General features: G+C 37.5%; 1 protein-coding gene across 3 annotated transcripts in view; it reads left to right on the top strand.

Annotated features, from left to right (window-relative positions):
- The window catches only part of EXOC3 (exocyst complex component 3), a 138,321-nt gene that overhangs the window by 83,337 nt on the left and 42,191 nt on the right, over positions 1–12,793 (top strand). For all 3 annotated transcript variants that reach the window (XM_039355610.1, XM_039355611.1, XM_039355609.1), the window contains 4 exons: positions 5,120–5,237; positions 7,197–7,322; positions 7,686–7,786; positions 8,263–8,373. In XM_039355610.1, the coding sequence (XP_039211544.1) occupies positions 5,120–5,237; positions 7,197–7,322; positions 7,686–7,786; positions 8,263–8,373 (456 nt within the window). The remainder of the gene's footprint in view (positions 1–5,119; positions 5,238–7,196; positions 7,323–7,685; positions 7,787–8,262; positions 8,374–12,793) is intronic.

Raw genomic sequence — 12,793 nt, 5'->3', positions numbered from 1 at the left:
GGTATCAAAATAATATTAGCTTCAGTCCATGACTTTGGTATTTTAGTCTCCAAAAAGATTTCATTACACAGGTCTTTCAACCTTGGACTTAACACATCTTGTAATGCTATGTAGAATTCTTCAGGAACTCCATCTGGACCTGGAGTCTTATCTCTTTTTTTGTCTTTTTATAGCTTCATTGATATTTTCTCATTTAGTATATTTCGAATATTCTCTAGGATTTTTGGCAAATCTGTTTCTTTTAAGTACGACTGTATTTTCTTCTGCCTTTAAAGTGTCTCATAGTAATCTTTAATGATTTTTTTCATTGCAACATTGCAATTCTCCTTTTGAATCTTGTAGCTTATTTATCGTTCTTTTTTCTTTCTCTTTCTTCAATGCTAGCCATCTCCCCGGCTTATTGGCATTTTTAAAAAAGTTCTGTTTAGGTCGTTTAATCTGTTGTGCCATTATATCCATCTCAGCCAGGTTTAATTTATGTTTTATTATCTCCATTTATTTCTTGAGGATTTTCTTTTGTGGGTCTACTTGTAACTCTAGTTCCAATTTTTTAAGTTCTTCTCTCAGCTTTAACTGTAATTGTTTCTTTTCTTTATTCTTTTTAGAAGTGTAAGTTATGGCCAACCCTCTAAAATATGCTTTAGCCGTGTCCCATACATTTTGGAGGGATGATTCTTCTTTCTTATTTATTTTTTAAAAAATTCCATTTCCTTTGTTGCTAGTTGTAAGAATTCTTTTTCTTTCAATGTAGATTTATTCAGAGACCATGTTAGTTTTTTCTCGGTTCCTTTCCAGGTCATTTTTATTGGGTTGTGGTCTGCCCAAACATTAGTTTCTATCTCGACCTCTTGTATTATCATTTTCAAGTCGAAAGATGTCCATATTATATCAATTCTAGACCATGATTTATGTCTATTTGAATAGAATGTATATTGTGGGTTTTTGTGGTTTCTCTCTCTATATATTCTTTCTTTCATTTTTGAAAACGCTTCAGGTAGTATATTTCCTCCTTTTCTTCCTTGTTTATGGCTTTTGTAGTCTAGAGTCGCATCTACTATTGCACTGAACTCTCCCATTATAGAAAGATTTTGGTAATTTAAGTCCAATATTTTCTTGTGTAGTTGTTGATAGAATTGCTCTTGCTTATCATTAGGTGCATATATTGCTACCATCAATATCTGTTTTTGATCCACCATGATTTCCACCATTAGTATTCCCCCCTCTTCATCTGCATAAATTTGTTGGGATTCATCTTTTCTTTAATATAAAGGGCTATTCCTCTTTTCTTTTGAGATGCGAGTGTACAATAAACTTTGTCCATTTTTGGTTGTTCTAAAATTTTAAAATGTTGTCTCTTAATATGTGTCTCTTGGAGCAAATGATGTCCATTTTTAATTTTTGTAGTCTTGTAAAAAAATTTCTCCTTTTTAAAGGAGAATTCAATCCATTTATATTTATTGATAAAATTCCAATCTCCTCCATATCTTTCAGTTATATCTAGGTCTCAACCTTCTAGTCGATCGTATCTGTCTCTGGTCTCTCGGTCTTGCTCCTTCTTCTGAATATGTGTTTTTAACTTCTCCCTCCTCTGTTTGTTTAGCCGCTCCTTCAGCTGCCATTTCCTCTTGCTTCTTGGGTTCAGAATTGCCTTTTTCTAAGAATGCTCTATGATTGTCAAAAAATTCCATTGCTTGAAGCGGTGTGTCCAGTCTATATCTTTTCATGTCCCAGTAGATTAGGATCCCTTCTGGGATCAACCATCTAAAATTCACTCTTTTTTCAACCAATTTCCTGGTTAAAAACTGGTAATCTCTTTGAGCCTCTCTTATCCTTCTAGGAATTTGTTTCAGCACAACTACTTCTTTGTCTTTATATTTTAACAGTTGATCTCTTACTTTTCTCAAAATCTCATCTCTTATGGATCTTTTAAGGAATCTAGCATGGACTTCCTTGGGCACCTTATTTCTTCTAGCATAGTTTGAGTTAACTCTGTAGACCTGGTCCAATTCTCCTTCCATTTGGGTCTTCCCCATTCCTAGAACATCTGCAAGTAGCTCAATTATCAGGTCTAGGAGGTCCTTTTCCTTGTCTTCTATTATATTTTGAAATTTTAAAAAATATGAGGCTTGCTCCATCTCTATCACCGCCCAAAAATCTTCCAGTTCTCCATTTATTTGGGCCAATTTTTCATTTTCATCTTTTAAGGATTCTAATTTCTGGTCAACTTACACTGATTTGTCTTTTATTTTTTGATCTTTTGTTGCTTATCTGTATTCGTTTGTTTAAAATTTTCAATTTGAGAATCTAGGTTAATAATTTTTTTGCTCACTTTATCAAGATCATTTTTCAAGTCTTCATAGTGTTTTGCTGCCTAAGCTGCAATTGCCTGCAAAATTGCCTGAGTGTCTCTTTGTTGAACATCCATTTTTTCTTACTGCAGCACTGTGATTGATTTTTGATATACTGGACTTGCAGAAGTTGAGACAGGGGCGGAAGATCCTTTTTTCCAAAGTTTAGATAGGTTTGAAACGCTCATCATTGTCTTTATATCTTATATTGTAATCCACTAGGTAGCCAAATGGCCAGCTTTTATAATCCAATAAGCTCCTATTGCTAGGAGGGAAAATCCACAAAAATAGTTAAAAAGAAAAAGAAAAGAAAAAGGTAAAAAACAGCCACAGGAGAAAAAAGGAGGAAGGATAATAAAAAAGGAGAGAAAAAAGAAAATACTCCCAGGATAAAAAGGATAAAAAGAAAAAAGAAAAAGTATCAAAATTATAGTCCACCAAATTCTTTTTTTAAAAAAAATTCTTAATTTCCAATTCTTCTTCTAAGACAGTTCCAAAAACAATAATTATAATCCAAAGAAGTAGATGGCTCCAAGTACCCTTTATTTATCAATATAGTCTGTCTTATGAGGCCAAATAAACCAAAGACAAGTCTTTTCTCAGCAAGATTTCATGGTCTTAGATAAAAAAATGTCTGGGCATGCAGCCAAACTTCTAGTCTAAATCATCTCCAAGCAAAAGAAAGTGAAAAAATTTCTCAGTGTAGCCACCAGGTGACACAAAGTATCCATTCCCAGTGCATTTAAAAGGGGAAAGAGAAGAGAGAGAGAGAGAGAGAGAGAGAGAGTTTATAGAATTTAAAAGGTAAAAAGTAAAGGCTACAGTGGGTTTCTAACAAAAAACAAAGGCAAAAAGCCTCTGTAAAAACAGGACCTTCCCAAATTTCTCTTGAGCCTCAGACAGCTTTACTATGTAAAGAGTTTTTAAGTTGCACAGAAGCTTAAATTGCCACTTAAGTTCAGGAGGGGAGGGGAGGGGAGGAAAAAAGGCTCCACCCATTCCCTAAAGGTGAAAGGCTTGCTCCAAGGTGTAAATGAGCTATTTGCCAAAAATCAGCATGAGAAAGAAGACAGCATTCTCACCGGGCTCAGCTGTTTGCTGTCATTCTGAGCTTCTTTTCTGTCTCTGACAATCAGCTGGCAATGACGGCATAAATGCCGTCTGCCTTTCTTCTGCTGATTCCGGGAGCTCCTTTGGCTCCAACAAGCTGGCTACCACCGACCCGTGGTCCCCAAAGCCTCACCCCTTGGTAGCCACCTCTCCAGGGCAGCTTTCAGCCCAAATGGACCCACCGGCAAGCGAAAATTGGACCCGGGGGGGGGGAGAATCTCTTCCCTAGGTCTGTTCTTCAGTGAAGACATTGGAAACTCTCAAAATGAATTCTCAAAATAATTAAATAAATAGATTTGTTTAAGTTCAGTCATAAAGTCATGCAGTCAAAAGCATTTGGCTATCCCTTACTGTTTATGGAATATTAAGAATAAACATACATTTATATCTTGTACAAATAGTCCTCGACTCACAACTACAATTGAGCCCAAAATTTCTGTTGCTAAGCAAGATAGTTGTTAAGTGAACTTGGACCCATTTTATAACCTTTTTTGCCACAGTTGTTAAGTGAATCACTGCATTTGTTATGTTAGTAACCTAATTGTTAAGTTTATCTGACTTCTCTATTGACTTTACTTGTCAGAAGGTCACAAAAGGTGACTACATAACCCCAGGACACTGCATCTGTCATAAATATGAGCCAATTGCCAAGAAATCAAATTTCTATCATGTGACCATGTGAAAAATGGTAAAAAGTCACATTTTTCAGTGCCATTGTAACTTTGAACGTTCAGTAAATGAATTATTGCAGGTTGAGGACTACCTATACTTAGTTTATTCTGTTTCCAAGGAATTTACATTTTTAATAAAAAGGGGGAAAATGGAAGTTTTCTTTTTTTAGATATTCAAGTGTTAAGCATTAAGAAGCAATAGTAGGTTGGAAAATGTTCAAAAATGCTGCAGAATAAGATCTTGAAAACTGGATGAAGTACTCTTTACTTTTTCTTTCCATTGGATAGAATATTATAAGCATTCAAAGAACTGGTGGTTCTATCTGTTAAATAAAAAAGATTTGGCCTTCTAGTATTTTTTTCTATGGTTCAAAATTTAAAACTAAAACATTCAGAGTAAACAAAAAGAAATAAAACTAAACTGAGTCTCTTCTGTTCCTGTTTTTCTTTTTTTCTAAACCTCCTTCTAACCCCTTTTAATCCCCACTCATCTCCTATTCCTTCCTTCATCTCCTAAATATATAAATTATTTGCAATCCACATCTGGAAGATTCTAATTAATCTTCCAAATTTAACATGCCTCTTATTGCTAATATGCACACAGCTTTGAATTCTTAAATCTAGGAGTCTAAGTTAAGGAGATTTTAACTGTGAATTTCCAGTTATATAATTAGGTATCCTCCAAGTACCTGTATAAAACATAAACAAATAATTGTTCAGAAAAACTTACTTTTACTTTGCAGAATTAAAAATGCAAATACTAAAATATGCATCAATTGCCTATTTAACACTTCAGTTTAAAAAACTATTATTAAATTGCTTTGTTAGACTGTCTGTATTTAGAGTTTGCTATTTTAAAATTTTAAAAAATATTTCATTATTTGCCTGGTTGTGTGTGTGTGTGGTGTGTATATATGGTGCACTTTTTGCAACTAAGGAAAAATTGATCCTAGAATTTTATTTGTCATTTGTCTGTACACTTTACTTTAGTGAAGAAATGATGGGAAATTTGGAACTGGCACCAGAACTGGAGATGAATTTTCTGCAGCCTCTTCTTTCTCAGGATGTGGTGAATGAACTTCTCAGCACATATATGTCAACTCTTACGGTAATTTATTCATCTAATTTCAGTGCTATCCATCTTGGCTATTGGACAACGTGGCACCATGCTCAATAGTAGTAACTGTGAGAGGGACCTCGGAGTCCTAGTAGACAATCACTTAAATATGAGCCAGCAGTGTGCTGCAGCTGCCAAAAAGGCCAACACAGTGCTAGGCTGCATTAACAGAGGGACAGAATCAAGATCACGTGAAGTATTAATACCACTCTTCAATGCCTTGGTAAGGCCACACTTGGAATACTGCATCCAGTTTTGGTCACCACGATGTAAAAAAGATGTTGAGACTCTAGAAAGAGTACAGAGAAGAGCAACAAAGATGATTAGGGGACTGGAGGCTAAAACATATAAGGAACGGTTGCTAGAATTGGGTATGTCTAGTTTAACGAAGAGAAGGACAAGGGGGGACATGATAGCAGTGTTCCAATATCTCAGGGGCTGCCATAAAGAAGAGGGAATTAAGCTATTTTCCAAAGCACCTGAAGGCAGGACAAGAAGCAACGGGTGGAAACTAATCAAGGAGAGAAGCAACCTAGAACTAAGGAGAAACTTCCTGACAGTTAGAACAATTAATCAGTGGAACAGCTTGCCTCCAGAAGCAGTAAATGCTCCAACACTGGAAGTTTTTAAGAAGAGACTGGACAGCCATTTGTCCGAAATGGTGTAGGGTTTCCTGCCCGAGCAGGGGGTTGGACTAGATGACCTCCAAGGTCCCTTCCAACTTTACTATTATTATTATTATTATTATAAACAGTGCATATAAATACAATAAAAAAAAATCCGGGTTGACCGGAAGACTAATATTCCCAAGTATAAGATAAACTTAAGTACATTTTTTCCACATCAAACAAAAATTAAATACTCTTCTCATTCAAAAAGGAGTGAACCAATGCAAATGGTTAATTTTTGTCTGTCATTGGAAGGCAGGATTTATTATAGATTTCCTATTCTCTGAGAAGAGAACTAGCTCTTAGTATTGGCTCTGCGTTCTGGAGAAAGACAACGCTAGACTTCTGCAGAAGTAAACAAAAGTAAAAAAAATAATAATCAGAGGCATCTGGGATGGATGGGTGAATGATAAAATATATATCACAATGCAAATGTTGCCTCCTTTTGGCTTGCATTGTAATGTTGCAGAGTATCATAGGGGGTAAAGCTCTGACTTTGATAAGTGATAATATATCTCCAGTCATTTGCTATTAATACTTGGATTCCTCAAAAGATCCAAGCATTTTGGCCTGCTACTAGTCCATTATTTTGTCTTATCAGACTTAAAGGTGGTTCTGCAAGTGTTGATGGAGGCTTTTTTTGAGTCTGACAGATCATCATTAGAGTTTAGACAAAAAAAAAAGGCTTTTTGGGATGACTCTGACATCCTTCCTAATCATGAGTGATCATTGTTTTGTGTTGTTGAGCTCTAGAGCACTTGCTCATGATCTGTCCAATGAAATTGGCTTACACTGAAGATGATCAGGAGCAGGACTTTTTTGGTAGTGTCCTAGTTAGAAACTCTGCTCAGGAAATATAGCTCCCTATTCTGTTGTCTTGCCTTTTAGATAAACCTGTTTTTCTTCAGGTCCATTAGAATTTATCTTCTGTTGTCAACATGATATTTCTCTAAAAATGGACAGAAAAAGAGTAAATTTGATTGAGATTAAGCCAGCAAGTCAAATACAGAATTGAAAAGTGGACTGGCTCCAGCTAGGGCTATACAGAAGAAAAAAAAATCTCAGAAAAATGGGCTTAATTAGGGCTTTAAACAGGATAACCTTCAATAATAGGTAAATACTACCTAAAAGTAAAAAATGGTGACAAGATAAATGAAGATATGGGAAATTAGAATCGTGCTTCATATGGACTGGGGCACTTCCAGGTGGACCATCTCTAGCATCAGTTCAGTACTAACAAAATTTTATTTTCTCTTGATTTAACATTCTCTTGATTCTCTAGTCAAACATTATAGGCTGGCTAAGAAAAGCACTGGAGACAGATAAAAAAGACTGGCTAAAAGAAAATGAACCAGAAGCAGATCAGGATGGATATTATCAAACAACACTCCCAGCTATTGTATTTCAGGTATAAGAATATTTTTATGTAAATACTTTAAGTCACATTTAAAAACTTTAAAGAAATACTAAGTATTGGTAAGAGTTATACTCTTCTGATTGGATATAAAATATAAAATAGATTGGAACTTTTGAATTTGTTTTACTAAAGATTCTTGGAGAGATTCTTATATAGAGAGCTATGAAGAGGTGTCTAAGTGCTATTGCTATTCCATTGTTCATATCCCAAATGTAGATAATGTGTTCGTATAGCACAAGCAAAATTTTGTAACTCAAATTATAATGGCAGGAAAAAAATATATTGTTCATCTGAATGTCTAGGAAACTTGCCTAATTCTGAGTGAAATGTTAGCTAATTGTTTTCTGGTTTTAGATGTTTGAACAGAATCTTCAGGTGGCTACTCAGATAAGTGAAGATTTGAAAATAAAAGTGCTGCATTTGTGCCTTCAACAAATGAGTTCCTTTCTTAACAGGTAAAATTATTATTACCAGACGTTTTTGGCAGAAACTTTGTAAAAACACAGTGACATGACCACAGACATTACAGACAGTAGTTGCTAAGCATCTGACATGCAGTCACATAACCCTGGTGAAAGAGGTGACCATTGGAACTTCAAAATCGAGTTGTAAGTAGCCCTGGGGTAGTCCATCATAACTCTAAACAATCATTAAGAGACAAGTCAAAAGTCAAGGACTATTTGTATAGATTTTTCTGCAAATGGTAATGCAATCTTATAGTTTGCCACCTCACTGTGACTTATGACTGAACCCACTGAATTTGCTTACTTTTAATTTTTTAAATAATTTTACAGAAACTATACACTACAAACGTATCCCTCTGGAAATTGCTAAAGCCTAATCTATCTATTCTGGGTAATAGATAGAGCAGTTTTAAGATTTTACCTTCTTTTCTTTTTTCATTGAGTTTGTTCTCCCTTCCCTTATTCAGGTATAAAGAGGAAGCACATTTATATAAAGAGGAGCATTTAAGAAATCGTCAGTATCATCCATGCTATGTCCAGTACATGGTTGCCATCATCAACAACTGTCAGACTTTTAAGTAAGTTTTGCATGTGGTACCTACATTTGACAAAAACAAACAAATAAATGGACTAAAGGAAAAACAAATTCAGGGAAGGATGAAAGCAAGTGAATGCAAGTGGCAGTTCTTGATCTTCCCAAATGCAAAATTTATTTAAACAAATGATTTTTAAACTTTCAAAGTTTAGTTATGCTGTTATATTATTATAATACATTGAAATATTTATTAAATATTGAAAATATATTTACTGTTAAGCCTATAACAGCTTCTATAACTTTTCAACATATTATGTAATATAAGCCCCTTATAAAACTTCTATAAAACACATTGCAGAGCCTTTTGGATCAAATTTTAAGGCATGTAGTTCACTGCTTCTACATGAATCTTCCATTGCCCTTCCTCCTTCATAGAATTTTGCAAAATATTCATCATACTTCATCTCAACTCTTTTGACTATTCTCATCTTTAAGCTTTTCTAATCATGAAAATGCTTTGAAGAGGAAGAGAGTATTTGTTTAGCTGCTTAAAGTCCTGTGATTACTGTTGTGAAGTTCTCCATCTGGAATAGCCTTTATGTAAGGACCTGCCTCAATCAATCCTCCCAAGGAAGCAGAACTCTTGAAATAGCATCATTTCAAAAGGAACTTTTATTGGGACATGTTGACAGCAGGAATAGAAGGTAGGATGTGAGGGTTTCCTGCGTGAATCAAATAGTCAAAAGAGTCCAAAATAACCCCACCCCAGCTGTCCATCCAGACTGTTCAAACAGGCCAATCTGCAGGTGTGAAAGCACCATGAGAACAGAGTGATAAGGCACCACTTCCAAGACTGCTAGGTCTCTGCGCCATTTCTTCCATGGCTGAAGATAAGGCAGATGGCTGGAGGCACATTCCATTCTCACCCTGATAGAGAACATCAAAGAGGATAGAGCAAAGAACAAAGCAAAGGAAACATACATCAGCACCCCAAGCATACCACTCCCCCCTAGGAGAATGGCAGAACCCGAAAAGAATAAGAAATCACATGCCCATAGAAAGACTGGGTTCTGACATGCCCCCCCCCTTAAGAAAATAAGAGATCCAACTGGAGAGAAAAAAAATAACAGGATGAGAAAAGTATAAATAGTTTAGTCGGGTTTATCAGGGTACTGGGAGTGAAACTTTTTTAACAACCTTGGAACCCTGACATGTTATTTATGAACCCACTCATTCTTAGAAGATGGAAGATCCTTCCAAGGTATTAGGTATTGTGTTGACCCATGGTGTTTCCTGGAATCTAAGATCTACTTGATTTCAAAATACTGTTCTTCTTCCACTGTAATAGGTGGAGGAGGAGGAACCGCAGCTGGCCTTAGAGGTGAGCTCAGTTCACGTTTTAACAGGCTGCAATGAAATACCAGGTGAACTTGTGTTAACGTTTTAGGGAGTTCTCATTCTACAGTTACTGAGTTAATAACCCTTTTTATGGGGAATGGTCCCATAAATTTTAACCCTAATTTCTTTGATGGCTGCAAAGATTTTAAATACTTTGTGGACAAGTATACTTTCTCCCCCATTTTGAATGGCTTAGGTTCTACTTGCTTCTTATCTGCCTATGCTTTATAGCTTACCTAGCCTCATCTAATGCTTTTCTACTACCAGCCATGTATTTTGAAGTTGTGTGATCCACTCCTTCAGGGAGGGGATGGTGGGTTCGTTTACTGGCAATCCGGGCATTGGGTTGAAGCTTTGTCCCATTACAACATGGAATGGGGTGTAAACCGTACTGGAATGAACAGTGTTGTTGTAAGCCACGTCTGCAAAAGGAAGTATCTTGTTGATCATTAATAAAGCATCTTAAGTATTGTTCCAATACTGAATTTGAACGTTCTGTCCCACCATTCATTTGCGGATGATGACTAGATGACAAGCCATCGGTGGTCCCAAGGAGGTCCAAAAAGACTCTCCAGAACTCTGAAGTTAATTGCACCCCCCTGTCTGAAATTATGAGTTGCAGAGCCCCATGCAATCAGTAGATATGTTATACAAACATCTTTGCTAAAGCCTTGGCCATGGGAATCTTGGTGCATGGAATGAAGTGCACCTGTTTGGAGAATAAGTCTGTCACCACCCAAATGATCGTGTTCCCTACGGTCTCCGGTAACTCTACAATAAAATCCATGGAAATCTCTCACCAAGGTGCTGATGGGCTTGCTACTATCTGCAATAGCCCTGGTGTTCTACCCTATCTTCGCTTTGCCGCTGCACAAATGGGGCAGCTAGCTACATAGCTTTCAATATCCTTCTTTATGGACAGCCACCAAAACTGTCTCTTTACTAGATGGAGCATTTTTATGAACTCAAAATGTCCAGCCATCTTTAAGTCATGACATAGTTGCATAAATTTCAGTCTCTGGGCTTTGGGCACATATAATTTTCCACCCACCCACGGTAGTCCATCATCCATTGAGCAGAGGTTTTTATGACTGAGGAACCACTCATCCATTTCCAAAGTCTGCCTGAATTCCACTCCTGCTTCACTATCCAGGGTTTTGACTTTTTTGCTTGCAAGTGTGTGGTTACTGGGACTGCTAATTGTTTGGATGGCATGAGAGGATCAGTCACTTCTGTTTTGGTGCTGTTATACTGTGGCAACCTTGACAAAGCATCTGCTAAGAAATTTTTTTCTCCAGGCAGGTATTTGATAGTAAAGTTAAACTGGTGGAAGTGTTGAAACCACCTTGATTGTTTTGATGACAGCTTTCTTTGGATTTTTAAGGCTTCAAGGTTTTTGTGGTCAATCCACACCTGGAAGGGGATTTTACTCCCTTCTGGGAAGTGCCTCCATGTGAGAAGGACCCAGCGTACTACATAGGCTTCCTTCTCTCACACTGTCCACCTTTGTTCTGTCTCAGTGAATTTTCTGGACATTTAAGCACAGGGTTGCAGCCAGCCTTCTTGGTTTTCTTGGTACAGTACTGCGCCTACTGCTACGTCGCTGGCATCTGCTTGTATGACAATGGGTTTCTCTGTGTCTGGGTGCTTAAAGACCGGCTCAGCTGAGAAAAATCTTTTTAACTTCTCAAACGCGGCTTGACATTCCATAGTCCATTTCAATGGTTGGCTAAGTTTTGGTTTACTCTCCTCTTTTGTTTTTAGCAAATTGGTAATAAGGAGCATGATTTGAGCAAAAAAAGGAATGAACTGATAGTAGAAATTAGCAAATTCCCAGGAAACTTTGCAATTGCCTCCTCATGCATGGCAGTGCCCATTCCAGCACTGCCCTGACTTTTTCTGGGTCCATCTCTATTCCATTTTGGGATATGTGATATTCCAAATACTCAATCTTTTCCTTATGGAACTCACACATTGACAGTGTGGCATAGAGTTTATTTAGTATTGCCCTGACCAATTTCACTCGTTCCTCCCTTGTTTCAGTGAAAATTAAGATGTCACCAAATATACGAGAACCTCCTTGTAGAGGTGTTCCTGGAGGACCTCATTGATCAGTTGCATGAACACTGCTGGTGCTCCTTGCCATCCTAAATTGGAAGCAGGCCATGGGGCAGTTAAATGCCATCTTCCACTCATCCCCTTCCTTAATCCTAATCCGGTAACATGCCTTCCATAGGTCCAATTTCGAAAATATTTTCCCCTTTGCTAGGTGGGAGAATATATCCTTCATCAGTAGCAGGGGATAGATATTGTTTTTGCTCACTGCATTTAAAGACCTGTAGTTTACGCAGAACCGAAGAAATCCATTTTTTTTTTCTTGGAACAAAACCTGGGCCGCCATTTTTGATCTCGCCGATTGTATGAAACCTCGCACCAAATTTTTCTCTATGAATTTCTGCAATTCCTCTAGCTCCCGTGGGGGTCATCAAGTACATTTTGGGCTTAGGTAACTTGGCCCCCGTAGAATCTCAGTGGCGCAGTCAGTGAGCCGATGAGGGGATAGCTCGTCGGACCGCTGTTTGCTGAACATCTCAGCTAAATCCCAGTATTCCTCGGGCAATTTCTAATCTTCAATCTTTTGCCACTGCTACCACCTCCGGGGTTCCATTTTTCTTGGTCTTGCAGTTTCCGCCCTGCACCGTGTGTCTTTCCTTTGGGAACCTCAACTCTCCAGTTCTCCAGTCCATCCTTGGGTTCCATTTCCTCAAGCATGTCATTTCCAATATTAGGGGCCATTCCATGCCAGGGATTACTATAATAATCAACGTCTCTGTGTGATCCTCCATTGTGAGCTGGATTGGCTAGGTGGCAAGGGTGGCTGGGATCTCCCCTGCGATGGACCGATTCTAATTGGCCAAATGAAATTGGCTTCTTCAACCTCCTCACCGGGATTCGTAGTTTCCCCACTAAGATTGGGTTTATGAGGCAACGGGTGCAATCTGAATCCACTAGGGCCTTCTGGGTTACCTTTCTCAGCATCCCTGGACTAAACAGTTCTATGGTTC

Source organism: Crotalus tigris, unplaced genomic scaffold (genome assembly GCF_016545835.1).
Source record: "Crotalus tigris isolate CLP2741 ecotype Arizona unplaced genomic scaffold, ASM1654583v1 scf7180000018697.696732, whole genome shotgun sequence".
Taxonomy (NCBI): domain Eukaryota; kingdom Metazoa; phylum Chordata; class Lepidosauria; order Squamata; family Viperidae; genus Crotalus; species Crotalus tigris.
Note: the sequence above shows the minus strand (reverse complement) of the source record. Positions and strands in the feature narration are given on the sequence as shown.